The sequence below is a fragment of the Sebastes umbrosus genome, chromosome 16, assembly GCF_015220745.1.
Source record: "Sebastes umbrosus isolate fSebUmb1 chromosome 16, fSebUmb1.pri, whole genome shotgun sequence".
NCBI lineage: Eukaryota > Metazoa > Chordata > Actinopteri > Perciformes > Sebastidae > Sebastes > Sebastes umbrosus.
Window position 1 is genome coordinate 19,115,866 of NC_051284.1, and position 24,474 is coordinate 19,140,339.

Sequence of the window (24,474 nt, forward strand, 5' to 3'; positions counted from 1 at the left end):
TCTGCTGCTCGCCTTCACAGAAAAGCACAAACAAGCGCCAAAGATTTCTAGGCAGCATGTCCAAGTCCACGCTCTAATTTATTGGATGTTAAGCTGCCTGAATATTGAGTCACAGTTGTGTGCGTCTTTGCATTTTTGTGAGTGTGTGTGTGTGTTCCACAGATGCCGTGTACCTTGACAGCAGGCGTGACTCCGTCCTCAGTGGTGCTCTGCCCGTTCTGTCAAAAAAGCACATGTGAGAAACAGTCAGAGTTTGTGACAGTGCATATTTCATCTGTGTGTGTGTGTGTGTGTGAAGGAGGTAGACACAGAAAGAGAGAGAGATACAAGAGGATATTTGCAAGACTGTGTGGGTGGCAACAGTCCACTGCATCTAGCACTTTGCTCCATGGCTGGCAAACCTAATAATCTCGGGCTGACACACATCGTTCATCCGATCCCCGGTAGGTGAGTCTCGCAGAAAAGGGTAATCATTGTTATTTGTAAAAACAATGGCTCACTGAAGGCTGTTCGGGAAAATTAACATGTTGTTCATACGGCAGATGTGGGCGGCTAACTTTGAACATATAGTAGGATTACATGATTAGATGTGTGTGTATCATTCTGTCGCACACAAAGGTCGAACAACAAGGAGAATAATGAGCAGAGGATAGAGGAGGTTTTGAGAGTTTCCTGTAATGTACTTTTTAAGTCAAATTAGGATTACGTCATCAGTAAGATCCGTTGTCTAGCTGACTCAGGGCATTTATACATATAGAGCAGTGGTTCTCAACCTTTTTCGTATCAAGGACAACTAAAATTGAAACACATTAGGTCAAGGACTCCCATTTGATAAGATTTCGCTTCAGGGACCTCTGTCTGAAAAGATTTTGGTTGTTAAATATGATTAAGACCAGAATTCTATAGTTGTCAGCTAAAGTTGAAGAGAAAACTATGGAGGAAGTGAAACCTATGATCAGAATAGTCACTATTATGACTCTTACTCACATTGGACTCACTTCTATAGTGAATTAAATAGTGAAAACATACTACTCCCCATTTTTCTGTGGACCCCTTGGAACTCCCCCAAGTACCCCATGGGGGTTCATAGACCCCTGGTTGAGAACCCCTGATATAGAGGACTTCATCATGTGAGGATCACAGAACGCTAAAAAATGTACGAAAACATTTTAGTGAGGAAAAACTGCCATGGCCATTTTCAAAGGGGTCCCTTGACCTCTGACCTCAAGATATGTGACTGAAAACTCTGAGATGAGTGAAAACTGTATCCTATTAGATAAAACAGATGTTGACAAACTGCAACTATTATTAAATTAATTAATTAACAAGAGACAAAAGGTCAAAATCGAAGCAGCAGAGGTCGAGATATTCTGACTTTTAGTCCCTGGAAGGGATCAAGCTCCAAAAACACAGGATCCTACACTTCCCATAATGCACCTTAATAGTGTCTTTCATCAGACCCTCCTGTCCTTGTAATGCCCATGCCTTTCAAACTTTACATTGAACAGTTTTTAATGCAGACTTTCTGGTAAAATTTACACACTAACATACTTGACAAAGCTCCTCTAGAGCCACAGACGACTACGATACAATACAATAGTTTTCACAGTCTGATACCTCCCTGTGAATAGTACATTGACCTTTACGTGTAGAGTGGTCTTTTAATGATGTATAGTGTTTTATCTCTGAAACATGTCAAAATAAATCTATGACCTCTTCCACTGATTAAAGAAGCACTTGTGGGTCCAAAGTCAAGTATTCTGGCCAAGTGTGAGAACACCCTAAATAAACTACTCCCCCGCTTTTTGCTTTGTGTTTCCATCCTAGAGGGGCGACCCCGGGTTGTTCACTTCCTCCATGCCTTCTTCCCTCTTCCTCTTCCTTTAGACTGCACAAAACACGACATGCAGTCAACACAATGACAAGCAGCGGCCAAAACAATCAAACACTAAACAGAACGGGTACACAGAGCGGGGCGTAAAGGAAACACAAGAGAGCTGCTTTGCTGAGCTCTTGTATACCGAAGGAACAAGAACAGAACGAACACAGACTGTGGATCTGATTTACTGTCGCTCTAATACCTCACACAATACATTCTGTGCTGAGAGATTGGATGTGTTTGGCAACTGGATGCACTTCCTTATTTCCTGCTTTGAGTTTCACTCTAGCAATAACCCAACAGCTATAAATCAGATGGGTGCTACAACCCCGGGCATTTTTTACAGACCAGCAGTTCATCTGGTTGGACTTTAATCGTCATCTCCAGGGAGGCAATTTAATTTAGCCAAACTGTGCCAGTCATAAAAGCTGTAACGCGAGGTGACAGGAGAAATGGAAACAATTAAGCGGACCAAGTGCAGTTCGAAGTCGAGCGCAGATGTGTTTTAGGAGCGGTGATTTCAAAAGAAGAGGAAGTGCAGAGTGTGCTGTTACAGACAAATTGAATCTCAAAGTGAAATCTTCCCTCTTCAATCCACGACTCTTTCCTTTCCTTTCATCTCGTATTATGCCATCAGTGAGGTGTGTTTAATCCAGTACGGTGAAGACCAGTGGTGGGAATCATAAGTGTGCGAGTGTCTTGAGTTTCTGTGTGTGTGTGTGTGTGTGTGTGTGTGTGTGTGTGTGTGTGTGTGTGTGTGTGTGTGTGTGTGTCTGGTCAACAATGCCTTCCCGACGTTGCTGCTCAACACATTTCAACCTCATTAGCTTTGCATGGCTGATCCAAGTGGCCCAGTTAATGGTGCTTCCCCTCCCCTGGGCTTCCTCAATGAGAGCGCAGGCATGCACACACACACACACACACACACACACACACACACACACACACACGCACGCACGCACGCACACACACACACACACACACACACACACACACACACACACACACACACACACACACACACACACACACACACACACACACACACACACACACACACAGCCACATAAATATGCTCAAAGACGTTACTAAACAAACAGGATTTAGAAACCATTGTGCATGGACTGTACTGTGCAGAAAGATGCACTTAAGTTGAATCGAAGAAATTTACAGGCCACATGCAGGCTGTAAACTGATTTACAGACCGACCTATTAAGCCTGCCGGCGCTGGGCAGCAGGAACTTTTAATTTCTCACAGGACTCCTATATGATTAGGCAAAGCAAACAATCAAAGAGCGCTGGTGCTGTGTGTGTGTTTGATAGATAAATCTGTGTTTTAACAGCGTGATTAGAGCAGCGCTGCCCCGTAACCAGGCAACTAAGAAATACAATAACCATTCTTCTGTCTGTGCCCGTGATCCTGTCTGACTGAATTTCTCATAATCTCACCAGCTGCCAATTGACAGCAGGTCACATTACTAATGTTGCCTTTTGGTCAATGCCAGAAATTGGACAACAGCTATTTCTAGCGCTCCCTAACATAGGAAACTGTACAGTCTTGGCTTCACTCACAGGTTAACCTTTAACTCTGAAAGTCAAAAAGACACGAGAACTCACTTTCTCAGGGCTCCTATCAAGCAGAGGGTTTTGTTATCACATGCCCACCCAGCCCTGTTCCACTCCCACAGCCCTGCTCAGGTGTTCAACAGGTCACACCCAGATTAGCTGCAGCTAAGCCTAAAGTACGTGCATGCACATGCACACAGGGAGCAAAGCACGAACTTGAGCAAGCACCCAGACAAGTACTTGACTCGAGTGTGCACCGCTGACCACGCCTGGCGTGCAAACATGGCACACATTCCATGTGTTAACCCTACTTTCTCCTCTACATGCCCCGTTACGTAATAACTGAAAAAAACATCTCTCTCCACCATCCGGGCTTGTGCAATCCTGTCTGTGCTCTTTAAGTCTTGGCTTGTGCAGTCCTTCCTAATGAATAGTAAACACACTTTTACTTTTTTTTTGCTCTGTCTCATCTCCTCCATCTACTGAAGATGTACAAGAGAGAGAGAATAGAGAGAATACTGCAAAAGGAGGTAGCGTATGAGACAATGGATTTCACTTTCAGGCTCAATTGGTGGACCAAAATACAATTTGATCAGATAGGAGTTCAGGTCGTAAAAGTAAATGGCGAGTTCAGTTCGAAAGAAAAGAAAGGCTGGCTGACGATGAAAAGAATGAGGACAATAGACCAAGAAAAATGCAAAGAAACAATCCATTTTGAACAAAACACAGGTTGGAACCACAAAACTAAAACCAGTGAAAAGTGTTTTATCAAGCTACAAAACAAGCCGAAAAACAGTCAAATCAAAGATGCAGCAAGAGCGGGCAAAATAATATAATCAGCATTTTCAGCCATAAATAAAAAGGAAAAAAGCAGCAAGGAACTAAAGACTTGGTTTACAAAACTAAGGTGTCCCTTCTCCCATTAATACAAACATTTTTGTACTATTTGTGAGCATAGTTCTTGAGAACAAAAAGTAGAACAAAACGTTAAAATCTCTTAAGCTTGTGTTAACCACAGACCTTATTTCAGGCGTCTAACTAAAAACCCATTCATAAAACCCATTGACTTCCAGACGAAGGAGCCAGAAGGGCTAAAATGCTAACTCATTTCTGGGTTTTAGGACTCCTGCAGCCCTCAATAAGATCAAAAGTATGAAGTTTCAGTTTTGGCACTGGTGGGATTCCTTATTAAGAGTCAAAAAGCTTGAAGGAATGTGGATCCAGCATTAATGTGCAATAAATAAACACTGACAGAAGCATGATTCAGATCTTTTGGAGGACCTTCACTAACCTACTAATGACAGTGGCCAATGCAGGTGGTAGTGACTCAACAGGGACGGCATGGGGATGATTTGTTGGAGGTGCCTTTTATCAGAGATGAATCACTGAGAAGTTAATTCATAACACACGTGGTTTGGTGATGAATAAAAGTGCTCAATCAAACAGATTTTTTTTTGAATAGCGCTCTTTGAACATGTCTTGCTTTGCCACAGCTTCGAACACAAAAGCCAGTAGATCGGATTTCCATTCATGACACCTTCCAAACACTCACATAATGAGTGATGGGGAAACAAACTGCACTATCATGGCAATTCATTTTGTGTTTAAAGATAAGATTGGTGTCTTTGTGATACGTTTTCTTTCCTTCCATCCTCTATTTTCCAGCCAAAAGTGTCTCTGTGTCCGTCCCATCTGTCTCTACATGACCAGCAGACCCACGGTTTGACTCTCGCAACATGCTCGCTGGCGTGGCCTCCACAGTTTCACTCGCTCAATCAATCTGAGCCCTGAGCCGTCTCGCTCTGCCATCAGGAACCAAAGTGTGCAGCTGACTGGTAGGTTGGTGACAGAGATATATGGCACAGTTCCAACTCTGACTGACTGGCAGTGACCGGTGCGATCAAATCAATTACACATACTGGATTTCGGTGGGCCGATGCTGACATGCGAGTACAAAAATGACTTCTCCTTACAATATATATAGGCTGATATTTACACACACACACTGTAGTTTTAGCAATGATCTAATGAATTTCATTATTATGAAAGACTTGTGACCATTACTCGAACCAAAGGCAGGGTATTTTTTACCGTATTAGACTTAGCACTCTTCACGGGCTCAAACACCATCTGCTCAGCTGTGATATGCTACTCAGCCAACTCACATGCTGCACAATTCTGTAAATAGTAGAGTCTGAAATCAGGATGACACTGTTTCCAAAAGTGCTTCTTTCTGCATTATTAGCCACCATAGGGATGCACTTTTTCAGCCCCGATACCGATACCTGGGCTTTGGGTATCGGCCGATACGGAGTACCGATCACTGTGTGGAAGTGACTGGGATCATTCTTTTATGTGTAAGGAAACATCAGGCTTGACTTAAACGTTGTTTTCTTAACTTTGTAAAACTAAATGTCACAAATAAACACAGAGACATACATTATTATATTATTAAAATAATAAATCTTGTACCAGCAACAGGAATTAAAATTTCAGTATATAATTGATAAAGTATGTACATACTGTATAAAACTGAATTGAATAGATCGGCCCCGTTGTCACCGATACCCGATCCAGCTATTTGAGTCAGTATCGGCCCGATATCCGATCCGGTATCGGTGCATCCCTATTTGCTGGTTTTTCATTCATCATAAAGCACCAATAATAGCATCTTTCTGCTCTGCAATTAACTGTATCTGCAAGCGCACAAGACATAATGTCTACTTCCTCAATAGTGGTAGAGTCAAGACTCATTACCATGTCTTTCATGTACTAGGCCTCAAGTTTAATGAGCAAACGCACTTTCTCACAATTCTTGCAAATTATTTCCTCAGCTTCATCATCAAATCAGAGAGGCTATGAGCCTCATTTATAATCTGACTGATAAAGCCGATTGAGGACAATATTGTGAGCGGCAGAGCTATTCATCAGTGAGATCAGACACATAAAACATGGCTCCCTTCACCTGCTTAATTGGCTGACTGATTCAAAATTCTTGCAGCTAGACGACCCTGCAGATATCAACATTACAAAAAGCAGTGAGTGGTTTTATTTTTTAAAAACCAGTGTACCTTAATGTGACACAGGTTGTCTGCACATCATCACCATAATGTGATAGTTGCACAATCACTAAGCAGCCAGGCAATTGAAGAGTTCATGAATAATGATGCTACATCAGATTAACAGGGGTCCTGATACATTAGGGGCCACAAATCTCTCCATCTTGCTCACCCTAATTGTAAACCATTCCATCTTTATGAGGGTCCATGCTCAATAATGTCACCCTCTCTCTACCTGCTGTGTAGTAATCAGACACTTCTCACAAGGCAGTTTAATTAAAACTCTGAAACACACACACACACTGCTACTACTGCTGCATGAGACTGGTGCACACACAAGAGCCGGTGTAAATTAAACTATAAATGACAGAGGGAAAAAACTAATTCTGCAGCCCTACAGTAAAGAACTCAAACTTAAGATTGTACACTATTAAATCCTAAATGCACCACTCAGTTTACTTACTGGTCCACATGAGCCAAGAAGAGTATACCCTTTTATTCATGTGATGCCATGTGTGAAAAGGCATTACACAGAGTTCACTGGAGAGCATTTTACAGGTGACAGACAGTGGTGACAGACTGGTCTTCTCTCTGCTGCTGCTGCTGCATGAGCTTTGAAATGGAGTTGCTTAACAGTGCTTTTGGGGGTGGGGGGGCAACTGAAATCTCTCACATGAATATGTAATAATGAAACATTTCCATATTGGTTAAAACTGCTAAATCACAGTCTTTTGATACAGGATTGTCCCCAAAAAGATCTGTGTGGAATATAAGTGGTATCTTGACTTGCATGCTTTATTTACAACACTTAACATACATTATGAATTATGTAGCCTATTTTATAGCCTTGTGTATTGTTTAAACCAACTTTTTCCCTAGAAAGTGGTGACTGAACACCTTTTAAATTGAGGGGCAGATGTGTTGCTGCTTTTTGTGCGCCATTTTACCTGAACCAAACCAAATTGAATAGTAAAAAAACTGGCCAAAAAACAATGCAAAAGCAAAAAAAAACACAATGCATGCAACATATATTTCACCTCTGTTTCCAGCTGCACTAGTTCCATAGTGGGCCATGGCTCCGCGATCTGAGCAAGAGGCATTTTCCTGTCAAGTGCAGTTCACACCGAGAAGAAGAAGAAGCTCCTTACTATACTTCAGGTTCCAAAGTCCAGGTGGAGCAGATTTATCAGCACTTTGCTCTCAAGCTCAGCTCAAGAAAGGAAGAAGAAGATGCTGCAAAAGCACAACCAAGGAAGAGCTTTACAAACAATTGTAATCCCTGTGATGTGATGTGACTCCAATTGGCCACTTGTGCGTGTTTTGTTGAAAGTGATAATCCAGCAGGAAACCAAACAAACCCTCTTGTCCTTCCTTTTACGCGCGGTGGAGGCACTGAGGAGAGGAAGAGGAGAGCCCAGCAGTGTGATCCTTTACTCTAAAGCCACCTGGAGGAATCAGTCAGTGCTATCTTTGCAATCAGATCTCCACGTCTTCCTCCCAGTGTGAGCCTGTGATTTCTCCCGGTTCCCAGCAGTGTGCGCGGTGCGATGCGCGCAGGAGAGACCTCCGTGTGGCTCTGTGTAGTACGAGCAAAGCTCCAACTCGAGCTGCTATTGGTGGATTTGCTGCAGGATTCCCAGCCCCCTTTTTCTTTTTTTCTTTTTTTCTTTTTTTGCTTGTTCCCTCCGCCCAGGTGAGACAGCGCCATCACCTGGCGGAGAGAGGAACTGCAAATACGTAATGCGTAAACGTCTTTGATGCTTGTGGTGCAGCAGCAGGTGCATCAATAGATCCTCTGCTGTTCAAAGAGAAAAACCTCTCAATCAATTAATAAAATGGGGATGAATGGCAGGCAGAAAGCACTATATATATATATGTGTGGCTGCATGATGTGTAAACTTAGAGGATGGGTTTTGCAGGGTGATGCAGAGTGTGCAACTGACTTTTCATGTTTGCTTTTCCCAATATGTTTTATGAAAATATGTTTAGTGCATGTTGCTTTTTAAACACACATGACCAGTTCCTCTAATGTCTAAGAACACATTGTTGCAAAAGAATGACATAACACAGATTACACAATAAATGCAAATTGTAAAGAATAGACTCGAGTTTGGGTCGTGACCATTGCTGTTTGGATTGTTGCATTGATGAAGCATGCTTTTCATTGACAACAGCTCTTGTACTGGTCCTTGAAATCTTCAGTGATATAATACACCCCTCCACCCTCCAGCTTTCCACCCTCCTCCAACACTTCTCCGCTTCATTCACTGCCGAGTGGATTTTGCTCTTGGCTAGCTTCGGTTACTATTGGCAACTGCAGAGCATCAAAACCGCCTCGCAGTGGATGGATTGGATGCATTTTTTTTTTTTTGATTCAAATTAAGATAATGATTTCATGGAAATAAAAAATGAAAAGTGAATTGGCATGATGTCATTGTTTAAACTACTGTTTGTGCAAAATTGCATGCTGGATTGATGAAGCCTATTCATCATAGGCCAACCTGCACTCACCAGTCTGAGCTTTTGTGACCGGTTAAAACACACACACACATCTGAGCCACATCTGTGGCTTTTGCATCCAAAGCTGTTAACATGCAACACCTCGTCTCTTCACTCCAGAAAAAAAAACCCTGTGTCACATTCATTCACGTCTGAAGGTTTACTGCAGTTTCAACCTGTTCATGCATTACTTTCTGTAGATGACGTGCCAGTATTTCTGCACACATAACATGCTGCAATCATTGTTGAAGTGATGCTACTTATGGACACAACAGATGTATATTAATGCTTGTTTGTTGCCACCTTTTCCTACACACGCTATAGGGAAGGAGAAGGAAGTCAATGTGTTGAAGTACAGATAATTTATTTTCAGACAAATCCATACCACCAAAGCGTGGTCTGACGGTGAGATTACAGCACAGAGGGGGAGGGTTATCCATCACACACACGTTGTATGTAATATTCAAAGGGACTGCCCTCCCAGAGCTCACATTAACCCATTGATTTGTCTCCATGATGGATAAGCAGCTGCTATGGGAACACTCATGGCACCTCATAATGCTATATTGGCGTTTGTTGTTTAGTGCAGCCGAGCGACGGACCATTGCTTGTTTTGTTTTTTTTCGCTTCTCTTCATCTCTCATCCTCTTTCCCCCTTTTCCATTATGTACAGGAAACTGCTGCTCACATTTCTCCCTGCTTATAGCTCCTCCTGTATGATATGACGAATTTCATACCTTCAGTTTGACCCTGTGGTGAGAGTGAAGGGTGTAATAAAGACAATTCACGGGAACGAATGAAAAGAAGATGATCCAGAGGGGTGAAAAGTCATCTCAAGAGGCCTGTGGAGGAAAGCTCTTTTTAATAGCGATGCTTTCTAAAAACCAATACATTGGAAGATGAAGTGGACAAAGGAAACAGCTCAGAAAGTCCATTGATACTATTTGACATGTTGTAGCTGTTAGATGTGAAGTTCATTGCTATTCTGACTGCAAGGAATCTCTTCTTTAATTCATGATGCTCCAGTGACATCACAGGTGACAGTGATGACTCAGAGGTGTCTCCCGTCCAGAGACAGAGACTCCAGGGGATACCCTACCCCCCCACCTTCGGCTAGGCAAGAAGCATCATGGGTAATATGACTCAGTCCAGCTTGGTGTGCGTGTGCAATGGAGCAAAACCCCCCAACCCCCTGAATTGTCGGTGTGTTGACGCAGGAGCGGAGTTTGCTGAGCTGTGACTGGATAGACGGCAGATCTGGTCCCCAAAGGACAGACTGCAAATTAAAGTGATGCAAAGATGACACTGCTGCTTAACCTCATTTTCAGTTGGAGTATAAACCCCCAGAGGTGGAGGAGACAGAGAGCAATGACGAGTGTGCAGAAGGAGAAACAATGAATCATACAATATGTTAGTCCCCCTCCTCTCTAAAATACACACGGCAGTAAACAGTGCTGTTAAAATGGAAATACATGCATGCTCCAGTTGTGAAGTGGCAGCCGGTTCTGAGACAGCATCTCAATGTTCATCTGTTCATTTGTTACTGCTGCTTTTCTCTGATTTATTTCTCTTAGACATGTGTATATTTTTTAATATATGTTCATTTGTGCAGATTTGTTTTTTTTTATTTCTGTTCTCTTAATGTAGTTCAGGCTTTGTCTGTATTTCCTTTATTTCTGCTTCTGATTTTATTCCACTATTTGTTTCTGCTTTTCGAGTTTTGAGGATTTCCTTACTTACTGCACTTACTAAATTTGGTGAAAGTAAGTTCATTTCCAAAAAATGCATGCTGGGATCATCTTTATGCCTGAGGGGCAGGGGCCAAAAAGTTAAACCGGGTATTTTCTCTACTGGAAAGGACACCCTCGAGGGCACGTTTTAACAAGTGTTTGATAATTATTCTGTTTTACTTTCCGCTTCCTACCCTCCATTATAGGGATGAGTAAACCTGAATTGCATCTAAAGTAGATTAAAATAGTGTTTATGCATCAAGCAGAAATGTTAAATTAATCCAAGGGATTAATTTGTTGATGCAACACACACAGGAACGAGGAATTGACTCCACTTAAAGCATCCCAGCATTAAAGCACTAAATATACCCCATCGGCAGTGCAGATAAACACAACATGGAAAGACTGATGGATATCTCAGTTACAGAATACATGTAAATGTAATGTTATGTCAGTATAAATGTAATACGCTGGGTGTGTCAGGTTTCCACAACATTGCTTTCAGACCTCTGATGATAATTCCTTCTCATCTGAGCTCAATGAGCTCATGTCTGCAGTGCAAGGATCATCGCCATCAGTGGGGCTGCAGCACAGAACAAATTAATTAGCTGCTCAATGGTGGAGCAAGGCTAATTATCCAGTCTCTGCTGACTGACTACGGCAGGAGAAGATGGCATTGTAATGATTCAAAATTGGCTCTGTGCCGTACAGAGATGATGAACAAATAGCGTTATTGTACTTCAAATATCAGTGGGATTATCATTTGTCACAGAAACGGCTGACGGGACAGTGTAGTCGCAGATGGACTGGGAGGGGAATATTGATTGATAAGAGAAATAAAAAGAAAGAGAGAGGGCTACACAATCCTCCATTGTTGGTTGTTAAATTTCAATCTTGTTTCCTTTTGTTGTCAACACTACGTTTTGCAGTAACAGCTCCCGATGCATAACAGACTGCTGACTACATGATCTTACGGGTGCGCTGTCAAGCAAAAACAACATGTCGAGGCTTGAATTTGTATTTCTGGTATTTGGGCTGGGCAAAAAAAAGGGGGCAGGCCAAGTACAAGGTCTTAATAGAAAACACCTCTGAGGCCAAGTTCAGCACAACAACAAGGCTACAGTAACGCATCATTTGTGTTATTGAATTTCACTGAGAGTTGGATCAAGCCATTGTAAAATATTGGAACATTCAAAATCAATAAGTACACGAGCAGAAAGAGAAAGAGCCGCATAAAGTTGTATCAATAATATGCCACATAAAGTGCTGCTATAAAACCACTGCAGTACACGGGACACAAGGACGGAGTATAGTGCTGGGGATTTAAATCAAGAATGGGCAAAAGTTTCCCAACCCACTGGTTTTCCATTATAAGATCAGCCTTGATTTGTCAGACTAGTGGACCAATGTCATACAGCCAAGCTCAGTTATTTTCCTTTCAACAGAAGATCAATAGTTATTCAGTCAGAATTCATAATGACACTTTCCATTTCGACTATTCAGTACACATTTCTTTTCGGTTTAACTTGTAACTTTAAAATCCACGAGTGAAAATGATGTGAGTCATTTACCATATCAAACTGCATTTTCTATCATGCTTAAAGTCAAACCATAAAGGTTTTAGGAGGCTATGTCACATGAAGCATCCTTCTGCGAAGACAAATTGCAGGACTAGATTTTTGCGTGCAGTCCATTTCTCTAAATATTTGAAAACTATTGGCATAAAGCAAAATACACTACAGGGACAGGGTGCCATTTTGCTCGGCTGACATATAAATCCAACTTTTCCAATTCATTTGTCCCTCTCTCTCGGTTCAAAGAGAAATAACAGCAGGGGGTGCCAGATAACGGAGGGCAGCTCTTTCATGACTACAGCCTTTTCATCAGGCGTTGCCCTTTCCTTGTTGGGAAACATTCAAACTGCAGATTTGTTGGGAACTGTTGTGCAACATATACTATGAGACATTAACAATAATTTCAGCATAGATTCATTCACAGAATCCATTAAGGTGCAAACGCTGCTTCAAAGATGTTGAATAGAAGCATGTTTTTTTTTTATCAGTTAAACACATTACAACAACAGTGTGGTTATGACTCATAGACTAGTTTAAGATTAAAGGCATAATATTGGATTTTATGGAGGTAATCATTCAACACTGTAGGAACTTTGAACCCCATAGCTTTGCAGCTTGACTTATTATGCCGTTCTTATGGAGAATAAATAGCAACGAGTTAAGCACAAAGGCTGTCTAGGGCTTTTAATCCCCCAACAAACCATAATCCTGACTGTGAATAACCACAAAACACAATATTATACATGAAGAGTTCTCTCTTTAGTTACAAACGGTATCTGTTTGTGTGTGTTATGGGTAAATTATTCATGAATAACTCCTCCCGTGGCATGCTTTTGATATAATCATTGATACTTTAAATAATTCAGCAAGCAGAAATGTTCACATGCTGTAAAAACATTGGACATTAATAAAATATTAATAAAGTTAAAGCAGTGTTTTTTAATATATTTTTTTAAATATTGGAGTCTAGAAGTCAAAACAGTTCAGAGGATAAAATAGGAAACATTTCCGGTAAAGTCCCAGGACAGCAGCGTCACCAGGGGACTTGGAAAAGAGGATTATGTCTGCCAGTCTGGAGTTATTTATCCCCTTAAGTCTTGTGACATTTCATGCCCTTTAAGGGAAAGTTGCATCACAATTTGAGTGTACTTTTCTTGTAGAGGATCATAATTGTGTTGAGTACCCTTACAATAAAGAAGTATACTTCAAGTTTATTTCATGGAGTAAACTCAAGTATAGTTCAAGTATAATCCCAAGTATACTTTAAGTAATAAGTATACTAATAACAATGTATTAGTAGTATACTTGGAAGTGTACTACTTGAATACTTCTTAGGACTAAATTGGACCACTCTTTAGTTTATGAAAATATACTTTAAATGTAAGAGTAGTAAACGTTGAGTACACAACTAGTTTACATCCAAGTTGTATTTTGTACTGCAACTATAATATGAACTATACTACAAGTGAATTTATAGGTATACTGTTAGTTTGCTAGTTATATACTTGCAGCCCACTTTTTAGTTTATGAAAGTACACTTTAAAGTATACTCTCCGTAAACTACTAGTTTAAAAGTTTTCTTTAAGTGAATTTATAGTACTTAAATATACTTATATTTCTTTGTAAACGTTTCAGTATAAGCCAAGTATACTTGGACTTTTCTGTATACTTGCCAAGTACACTTAGACTTTTCGGTATACTTGTAGGTATAAGCCAAGTATACTTAGACTTTTTTGTATACTTGTCGTCATAAGCCAAAGCATACTTTTGTTAAGTGTATCTCTGATAAGTACATAAAAGGTAAACTGAAAACATACTCTCTTATTCTAAGTTTAAAGAAGTATATTTTGTAAGGGTATCTCTTATATCCTTATAAATAAGTACTAGTTGGATTATAAATCAATCAAATGCAACACACGCAGGGTTAACAAGGATCTTTCTGTCACTAAAGTAGCATTATTACAGTGTTATTGCACTAGATGACATTCTACTGTACAGGTACAGGTGTTGCTGTTATTGTGTCCACCTCCTGGCTCCACCACACACCTCAGAAAGTGCGCCTTCTCCGTGCGCATGACGCGATTGATCATAATAAACTACGTTATGAATGCGTAAAGCTGCAGCACCTTTCTGCTCCTCCAGGTAAGGAGGAGTGGAGGTGGAGGTGGGTGGGGGTAATAAGGAGGGAGGGGTCTTTGCTCCTGCTCTTTGCTCCTGACAGCTCCTCTCTATTGGCTGACAGCAGAAGGAGTGGGACTCTCTCTCTCTTACCTGTACCTGTGGGAAGAAGGAGTGCCATTCGTCATCGTCCGACTCCGATCCAGGATCAACTTTTCCTTCTTCCTGCAGCCCATAGAGGTAGAAGTCAGCCAGGACGGCCTGGAAGTGAACCAGCGACTGCACCAGGACTCCCAGCATGGAGCCGATCGCGACGTGGAACGAGGAGAGAGTCTGCGAGTGGCTCCAAGGTGAGGACGAACATGATGAGTGTTGGTTTGTTTTGTTTGTTGATCGCCTCAGAGGCTACTTAGTGTAAAGTCAGAAATAGAAGCGTCACGCAAATCCTGTTGGAAGTGAAAGGTGGAGGTGGAATGAGGAAGTGGCCTGAGAGTGTGTGCGTGTGTGTGTGTGTGTGTGTGAGCTGAGAGAGAGAAGCCACAACAGTCAGTGTTTCTCATCAGGTGGTTTTATTACAAACACTGGACGTGTTGTCTTTTTTGCTTCTTCTCTAGGACATGCTGTGTTCACTGGTTTACATTGATTTAGTCATAATCAGAGAGTATACTGGTACTACTACAGTAGACATGGATTAATGCTCTCTTATGCTGTTTTATAGGGAAACAATATTATTATTACTAGTACTAAGTTAGCAATTACCAGTGCTGGAAAGTAACTTAGTATATTTACTCAATTTAAGTAAAGTTAAAGGTACTTGTATTTAAGAACTTCAATTGTATACTACTTTATACCCCTACTCTACATTTCAGAGGGAAAATATTGTACTTTTTATCCACTACATTTATAAAAAAACAGCTGTTATTACTTGTTAATTTTCAGATTTGACCTGCAAGACACACAATCAGTGTATAAAATATGATGCAAAATAAAGTATCCAACAGTATATGAAATAGTTACGATTAGTTCCACTTGTATTTATTTATTTATTTATTTGACAGGGACTATACATGTAGGCATTGTTACACTTAATTAAAGTGCAGTCAATGCAATGTATGTAGGACTTCTAGCCGTAGCTAATTTGCAGACCTTGTCCCTGGTTAGTATTTACCACATATACGTATAATACCACATTATACATAAAATCATATAATACAACATCGTACATTACAATCAATTTGCATATGTATGTTCCCAATCAGTGATCATTTTGGTTTAGTTTCAGCCAGTGTTCACCAGTTTCAGTGTTTCACCAAGTAGTGGACCAACTACAACAGTAAAGCACCACTTACATATTAGTACATCAATAATAATGATCCAATGATATCGTAATATACCTCCGACATGGGCCATTCTGCATAATTAATACTTTTACGTTTGATACTTTTAGTACATTCTGTTGCTACTTTTACTTAAGTAAAATGCTGCATGTATGATTTGTACTGTTGTACATGTAATAACACATTTAAGTGTGTTAAACTCATTCTTCCTCTGTCGTTCCATGCTCCCTCTGCATGTCTCTGCCTGTACACACATGTGACTTTATTACTATGTGTGATTTCCATTTATACTCCTGCACTGCATGTGGTTAAAGCCTGACAGTAAGTGAATGTGCTTTTGTGCCCTGCTGCCAGGTCTGGACGCCCCCCTGCATCAGTACCCGATCCCGGAGTGGCATTTGTCGGGTCTGGATCTGCTCCAGCTGACGTGTCAGGACCTGGGGAGCCTGGGAGTGCATAAGATCGGACACCAGGAGCTCATACTGGAGGCTGTGGAGAAACTCTGCACTCTGGTGAGGGACGAAGAGTCACGTGTGTTCGTGTACAGTGCGTGTCCATAGCAGTGCTCTAGTATCCATGGTGTGTGTGTTTGCCGTGTGTGTTGTTGTGCAGGTAACCTGTGAGGAGGAGAGCTGGATATTTACTGAGCACTCTTGTCTTTGCTGTGGTGTCCTGTATGTTCTGATATTAGAGCACAGAGGTGTGTTATTTTCCATTATCACGCTGTGTTTAGCTCTTGTTTGCACAGCAGAACCAGCAGTTTGTTGGACAGTCTTTTGCAAATCCAGCCAGAATACACAACTGCTCTTACTGCCATAAAAGTCCTGATCACTGAAGTACACTCAGAGCCTTTAGCAACATGCTGCGAGCTTGACTTCATAGCTTCACTTTACCCTCCACTCGAATATTAAAATTCCCCTAGTTTATGATAATACGTATATTATAGTAAAATAGTTGTATTTCTAGCTAACATCAAAGGACTTGTCATGCTTCAACTGCAACCAAAGCAGATTTAAACCACAAAGCTGGCGCCATATACTTTACATGCAAATTTTTGGGGAAAGTTTGTAGTCAGCTTGATTCTCTTTCCCTGCTGCCTAATTAATGATCCTCCCTGTCCAGTTTTGAGAGGGAGTTTGAGGACACTTAAGTAGTGGTGTTAGTGTGTGTGCGTGGGTGTTGGTGTGTTTCCAGAATGGCCTTTGTTTCATTGGAAGGACTAATTAAGGAGGACGGTATCAGGCGAGCTTCCAGCTCTGGTGCTGTAACAGACTGTGAACATTAGGCTAAAGCTCAGGCTGCTTAAACTGCTTGTTGTCGAACTGTTGAAGTAACTGTAATACTGACTGAAATAGTCATCAACACTTCAATCCAAAGTCTGAACGAATGAGTGTGTGAACAAGGTGTCCCTTTAGGAAATGCTTCACATAAGTGCACTTGTGTGAAATTGTTTATCATAAGACTTGAAGATTAGAATCAATACGCACAGATGCACAGTTTAAATCTTGAGTAGCAGTGTGTGTTTATTCCTCTCTCTGCCTCTCTTCCTCTCCGTCTTGATGCTCTGTGAAGTGCTAACACTGCGCTCATTCATAATAGCAACCATCAGATGCTCACATGGAACAGACCAATCACTTTCAAGTACACAGTTACATAATTACAATGTCGGCGAGGCCATGAAATATTCATGGGTACTTGATGATGGAGGATTGTTCCGGCCGGTTTATGTGTAACTTCAAAGCCTGACTGGTCTGAACCTCTTGACCACCGACGAGTGGGTCACGACAATAACCTGCTTCTTCTTCAGTGGTGGCGGAGAGTCACGTCTCCCACCGCTGGGCAGAAGACTGTGATGACGAGCGTAGGAGAGAGAAGCTCTGTGTTGTTCTGTGTGGAACATTTATTTTATCCTTCGCTACAGTTTGATGTGGTAGCTTTGATTTGTATTTTATTATATCTATTAAACTGACATGTAGTCTACCCTTAGTGATATGAATTAGAAGCCCCTCTCACTATAATGCAACAAAACTGCAGCCTGTTTTTGGATATTGCACTCAATACTCAACTTTATGATGACAGGGTATGTATATTGTTAATAATGTGGTATATTTCCCTTTAACCCATTTGTTTCTGCAACTGCTTTTTACATTTTTGTTAAGACATTTTCAGAATAGGTCAAAACGTTCAGCTGAAAAGTGTTTTTGTTATTATAATATACAGTATATATCTAGCATTTGGACACATAAGACTACTGGTTTTGCAATAGACTATTATATTTTAGGGCTAAACAGTAGTCACATGTGCTTTATTTGACTATTAATACAAGTGTAATTTTTCATGTGATCTAAAAGATGTCGTACTGTTGTATCCAAAATATGTCCGTACCAAATTTCAAGACTTTTGACCAATCATTACAAATGTTGTGACATTTTTCTTATAATACTAAATTTAGTCTTTGGGCACAAATGGGTTAATATCTCTGGGTGTATTAGGCTATTGTGGGCAGTGTGGCATATTTGCTGAGTTAGCTAAAAACAGACATTACTATATGTTTTCTCCTCAGTTTCTCAATAAATTTCACAGAAATGTTACTAAATCACATTATATATTGATATTGTGATATAAAATTACACATACTGTGTTAGAGGATTTTATCAGCATCATTTAATTTCCTTCTGGGTTAACTCTAATGTTGCCAAACAGCCTGTTCACCTGTCAGCATAAGTAGTAATTGTCGAACATGCACAATTATATCTCTCAAAAAGGAATAAATTCACCTCAGAAGAGTAAACAGCACCACTTTCTCCACCAACAGTAGTCCAGAATGCTTTACATCTGGGGTCGGCAACCTTTTTGAAATGAAGTTTACCATTTTCTTGTTAATCAGTGTACCATATCAACATGACGGTTAACATTAAGTTTAATTATGACACCACATTCAAATTATTATTTATTCAATCTCTAACCCATGTGTAATTTCATTCCATCCATATAAGCAACGTGCATAGCAACATTTAAAAAAAATATTTTCTCCCATAATCAGGATATTGTAAATATATATGAGAGCACTATACAAGAAAGCCTCCATCCTTATGAAAACATCCACATCTGAGTTAAGATCATTAACCCGACCAACCTTCAACAAACTTGTTGTTGTTGTTCATCATCAGCAAACAAATTCTGTGAAAAAGGCAACGAGTATACGAGCCAATCAGAGGCAGAATAAGGCGGGTCTTCTAGGGAAAAAAGTTGATCAAACTATCATGAATAACAGGCCGTGCAACTGCTAATGGCTGTGAAAGAGGTAATTTGGGATGCGGATGAGAGGGCATTTCAACATTTCCAAAAAACTCTATTGCACACTTATTGCTAGTGTGCCATTGGTTAAGCTACCACGTGCCAAGAGTGCCTGAAGTTTGTGTAAGGAGCATGGTTTTCACTCAGCTTTCACTCTGTAATAACAAGAAAAATGTGCTCTCTTGCTCTTAATTCAATATGCATTTCAGTCAATATCATGATTGCTTCTCCACCCGCTTGCAAAACCCCTAGTTGTGTTGAAATGGCAGAAGGTTAAGTGTGAGAGGTTACAGGAAAGAGAGGGGGGGGGGGATTGATGTGCCACCTCTCAGCCAGAATCAAACCGTAGATGTTGCAATCACAGTATATGAAATGGGTCTTAAACATTCAACCCTTACATTCTGTTAAGTGTTGGAAGTAATGCATTAAACATTACAGATTATGTATGACAGTGTGGGAGTATTTGGAATAGACCTTTAACCAGTTACATGTGTGTGTGTGTGTGTGTGTGTGTGTGTGTGTGCTCTCCAGACGTACGGCATGGGTGGTGAGAACCTCCGCGGTCTGACGGAGAAGCTGCGTGCCGTTGCCCACAGCCTCCAGATGGGCATCCAGGGCCGCTGGCGCCTCAACAGCTACGACGGACGCAGCGCCACCAAGCTGCCGGTCGCCGTTCTGCAGATCGTGGTGGAGCTCATCACCTCTGCCAAAGGACTCTTCTCTTTGCTCAACAGGTTTGTAAAGAGGGAGTTATCTAACCGTTATATATGCAGCACTCTAACTTCTATTTTATTCTGCAGTTATTTTTACTCAGAAAGTGTTCTGTGCTGTGTCTCATGAAAATAGTCATGGCTGCAGTCTTTGTTTCTGTAGGATTTATGTAAAAAGGATGGCTGTGGGTTAAAGTCATTGAGAATTCCTTTAAAGTTTACCCCTCTCTGTTCTGCTCTTTTTCATTTTCTCTTTGTGTGACTTTCTAAAATCCTTAATTTGTCTTTGTTCCTTTTAATTACCAGTGTGAAATTAAATCATTGTACTTGCTCCCAGTCTTATTTGAAATACACTCTCTGTTTTGCCAGGTATCAATTTACCCAGCTCAGTGGATACACCACCACCAAGAACATATTCAGCTACTGCAAAGAGCTGGGAGACATTGTCCACAAGGTTGGTCCATTTCAGCAGTTAAGTGCATAAAACTGTGACTTATAATTACGTGTATACTATTATAATCTGCCCATCAAATGGCTGCCTTTTCCAGCAAAAATGTTTGTCTTTTATGCGAACTGAATGGCTGGTTTAGTACACTTTTACTGCACATGTTCATGAGAACATGAGGGTTTTTTATCTTAACAGGAACCACACCTAAATTATAACCTCTAGTGCTATTGTCATGCACACTAAACTTCCAAAGAGGAACTACAACCTGTTGTGTGATTTGTTTCTCTCTAACCAACCCCTTAAAAAGCAGCAAGAAAAACAGAAGCACAAACAGGCTCCCTGCTCCTCAAAGCTTAGCCTGAGTAATGAATTCTTTATCTTTACATTCCTGGCATATTTGGAGGCGGCTGTACCTTGAAGAAGCTTAGGTTAGAAGGGTCGCCAAAAAGAGGAGGGCTGGATTTTGTTGTGTGTTTTTACTCCTTGGTGGTAGTATGAAATGGGAGGAGAAGGACAATCTTTACTGTATGAATGTAAAAAGGGTGAAAAGTGTGCACAGGTAACAGAAGGAACAGGCCTGGATATGTTGTAATGCCTAGAGGGGGGAGAGAGGGAAGCAAAGGGGAAGGCAGAGAAAGAAGGAGGAGACTGGAAGAGGGATTGCACCGACTGTTAAATGACTTCTGACTCCTCCTGGGGGAGTGCATGTCGCTGAATGGTCGGTAGAGAAGCAACAGGCAAGAGAGACTCTGAAAGGACGCTGTAGTGACATTAAAGATAAACAGCCTGACAGAAGACAAAAAGAAGAGAGAGCAACATAATGGGAGATGATTAGAGAGAGGTAAGGAGGCAGTCAGAGGAGCAGTGGGTGAAAGAGGAGGCTCAGGATTTAGAGGAGTTTATATATAGCTCTCTATAGCCAGCTTTGGACGCCAGCCCAGCACGACAGGTACAGTTCTCACCTCTTTGATTGGATAATTCCCCACAAGGTGACGCTTCTTTTGCACTGCTTAAAATGGCTCAAGCGGCAGACTACATGTGTTCACACCACTAAGTGTGTTTTTTGCTTGTTGGTTCTAAGTTTAAGTTTATGCTCTGTTTTCTTTAAGGGGTTGATATTAATGTGAGAGATCATTCAAACATGATTTGAACATACATGGTTGGTTTGAACCAGATTTAGCATGTGATAAATGTGGTCTCTGTGTTGGTGTACAGTAACATGGAAGGAAGGAAGTATGGGTTCCAGAGAGTTATTGAGCTTGTTGACTCTGATAGGATGTTTTTGTCACCATGAAGTGAATCAGATTTGGGGCCCTGCTGAATGTTGTTTTCATTCATTGTCAGCTTGGCACTTAGTGAGTGATTAGTAAGTTAAAACCCTCTTTGCTTTTGTCGTCGGCCCCCTCTCAGAGGTTGATCATCGTTCGGTAATGTCTGGCTATTGTTTGCTGAATTCCTGTTTTTGAACTTTGCCGTGTGTTTGTTCGTGCAGGTGTTTTAAAAAAGGTAACAAGTATTGTCCGTAAAAAAGGACCAAGAGCGCTTTTGTCCAGTGAGTTCAGGCTCATGTAAATGAGTTTTTGGCTTGTCAATCATTGAATAGAAAACAGTTGGGCTCATTTTGTGGACTTCAACTGGCTTCACCCTCCTGAATGAGCTCCAAAGCAGTATTTGAATGCCTCATTTTGTATTTTTTACATATATAAATATGTAATGATAATGTATAAATCCCCAAATAGCGCATGAAATAAGGAATAATCCCACAACATTATTCATTATTCATATCTAACATTAATTATTATTAGTTATTCTAAGACAGATATCACTGTTTGTTATGTGTAGAGGTGCGAGTGTGTACAGTAGGCAGCGGCATTGAAACGAGGGACATGGAGACAGACAGACAGAAGAACATGTCAGCGTGCTACGCAAAGCTTCAAATACCTTCGAATATTTCTCACCGAAGCTTCAAAGCCTCAAAAATTGTATTCGGGACAGCCCTTAAATTACCGCACAGTAGCTGATTCCATTCACAAAATAACATTGGAAATGAATCAGGTAATTTCATATCTATAAAACCCACATTCACAGTACCTGTTTTGGCAGCTGCTGTGTAGTTTTTCCTAAAAAAAACATGGCAGGTGAGCTTAAAAGGTCAGTTTTGGACAGCTGAGAAGCCGTCACACAAAATGACAGTTCATATCATGTCAGTCATCATAGCATTATAAACCTGCAGGCTTTAGAAGAAGAACACTTGCAGCATACATCTGTAGCACATTACATAAGCTCACATGTGTCCCTATACCGTCATCATACAGACTCGCATGCTAATGGCCTCTTAAGATGTGCTCCTGGCTTGTTGAGGCCGGTGTCATGCCCTCCCCTGTAACGTTTTTGACGTGCGGTCAGGAGACTGCGGCTTCATCATGACGTCCTTTTCTGGGGATCTGCTTCCACAGAAGCTCAACCACATCCCTCATACCAAAGAAAGGACTCTTATTTCCTGTGTGTGTGTTCTCGCACCCTGAGGGCGATCAAGGTCAGCAGTCAGCTGGTGTTTTTGGGATCGCACAGTGGAGTTGTCAAGTCAGAGTTTGCAGATACTCACACACGCTCAGTCTGCTTTGAACCAGCTGAAAGGAAAGCAAAGTCCAGGACAGAGAGAGAGACAGGTAGGAAAAAAAAGAAGAGGGCTTTGTGAACCGTGAACTCGGATATGAGGGTAAAAATGAATTTCGAAGCATTACATTAAGGTAGGTGAGTTTCGAAAAAAAAGAAAAGGAGAATATTTGTGTTGCAAAATCTAACTTTTGAAAGTGTCTTTGACTTTTTAACCTTCACCTGAACATATGATTTTAATGTTTAACTCAAAGAACTATGAGAAAAATCTATGACAGTTTCTTTGTTTAACAGCGGACATTCTGGTTGTGTAATGCTTTTCTTAGACCGGAAAGATATCACCATAGAAAACAACATACTGCTCTGTTGTTGCTCAATAACCATTCATCAACCTCCCTCTGCTTTTGGAGGACTTTTTTAAAGCTCATGGTGGAGGAAATAATAAGGGGCTTGAGTATAGATGGAGAGAATGTACTAAAAATGAACCCTACTCACCTATGTGAGCCATCAGAAGTGACAATAACTTATTATTTATGGTGCTGACGAGAACATGGACAGGGTAGTAAGATTTGGACGGCAAGATGAGGAGCAGGTGTAAAAGAGATCTATGATGTCTCCCAGTCTTTTTATAGCAAGTCTGTGACCTGGTGGCAAATAGGAAATATCCCCTGGTGTAAGTCCAAGTATGTAAAAATACACGCAGAGACAGACAGAACATGACGGGGCTTGACTTGCAAGTCAAGGCTTTTGATTTATAAGAAAAAAGGAAAGGAAATCTGTTCATCTTTGTGTCAGTGTGGTTTCAGCCTTTTTGTACATGTGTGTCCGTGCATGCCTGCGTGCATTCTTGTTGTTGTCTGCTTTTTTCAGTTACACCCACATAATAGCTTGTCTTTGTTTCCTAGACAACTATAGAGAGAGAGAACAGCTTTCAGTCACAGAACGCTGCTGTAAAGTTAGCTCAGCGCCCGATCAAGCCACACACCAGCCTTCACAACACAACACAACACAACACAGTACAAGAGCTTTCTTCTTATCAAGGGAAGTAGATGCATGTAACTTTACAGTGCAGCAGAAGGCAATGACATTAATGCATCTGTCTCTGTTTTCCTCAGAATTTCTATTATGATTATTTGAATCTTAGTGCAGCACATTCTGCATGGGGTTGTCCGCCATTTATTGATGGTCTCTGCAGTACAATTGTGGCTAATATGTAACTACCGTTGCTACAATGATGTGGAATAAAAGGTCAATCTTGGACGTCAGTCTGTGGTATGAACGTTTGTGCTGTTGTTTGGGCACAGAGCTGCTCAAAAAATGTCTGTGGGATGAAATTAGGGCTGTCAATCAATTAAAATATTTAATCACAGATTTTTTATCTGTTCAAAATGTACCTTAAAGGGAGATTTGTCTTGTATTTAATAATCTTATCAACATGGGAGTGGGTAAATATGCTTGTTTTATACAAATGTATGTATATATTTATTATTGGAAATTAATTAACAACACAAAACGATGACAAATATAGACTCATGGGTACCCATAGAACCCATTTTGATTTACATATCTTGAGGTCAGAGGTCAAGGGACCCCTTTGAAAATGGCCATGACAGTTTTTCCTCATCAAAATTTAGCTTGGGT

At 40.8% G+C, this 24,474-nt stretch overlaps 2 protein-coding genes across 9 annotated transcripts in view; one reads left to right on the forward strand and one right to left on the reverse strand.

The window, feature by feature from the left end:
- The window catches only part of rps6ka1 (ribosomal protein S6 kinase a, polypeptide 1), a 60,093-nt gene extending 45,332 nt beyond the window's left edge, over positions 1–14,761 (reverse strand). Inside the window, exons 1-3 of one of the 3 annotated variants that reach the window (XM_037796691.1) lie at positions 7,863–8,214; positions 7,542–7,737; positions 174–218 (exon numbers count right to left, since the gene is read on the reverse strand). In XM_037796691.1, coding sequence (XP_037652619.1) covers positions 174–218; positions 7,542–7,604 — 108 coding nt within the window. In that variant the 5' untranslated portion in view covers positions 7,605–7,737; positions 7,863–8,214. Of the gene's footprint in view, positions 1–173; positions 219–7,541; positions 8,215–14,578 lie in introns of those variants that run through there. The other 2 variants (XM_037796688.1, XM_037796690.1) reach the window with 2 other exon arrangements.
- cnksr1 (connector enhancer of kinase suppressor of Ras 1) overlaps positions 14,647–24,474 on the forward strand; it is a 29,929-nt gene continuing 20,101 nt past the window's right edge. For all 6 annotated transcript variants that reach the window (XM_037796681.1, XM_037796683.1, XM_037796684.1 and 3 more), the window contains exons 1-4: positions 14,647–14,775; positions 16,117–16,274; positions 19,591–19,793; positions 20,139–20,223. In XM_037796681.1, coding sequence (XP_037652609.1) covers positions 14,724–14,775; positions 16,117–16,274; positions 19,591–19,793; positions 20,139–20,223 — 498 coding nt within the window. In that variant the 5' untranslated portion in view covers positions 14,647–14,723. The remainder of the gene's footprint in view (positions 14,776–16,116; positions 16,275–19,590; positions 19,794–20,138; positions 20,224–24,474) is intronic.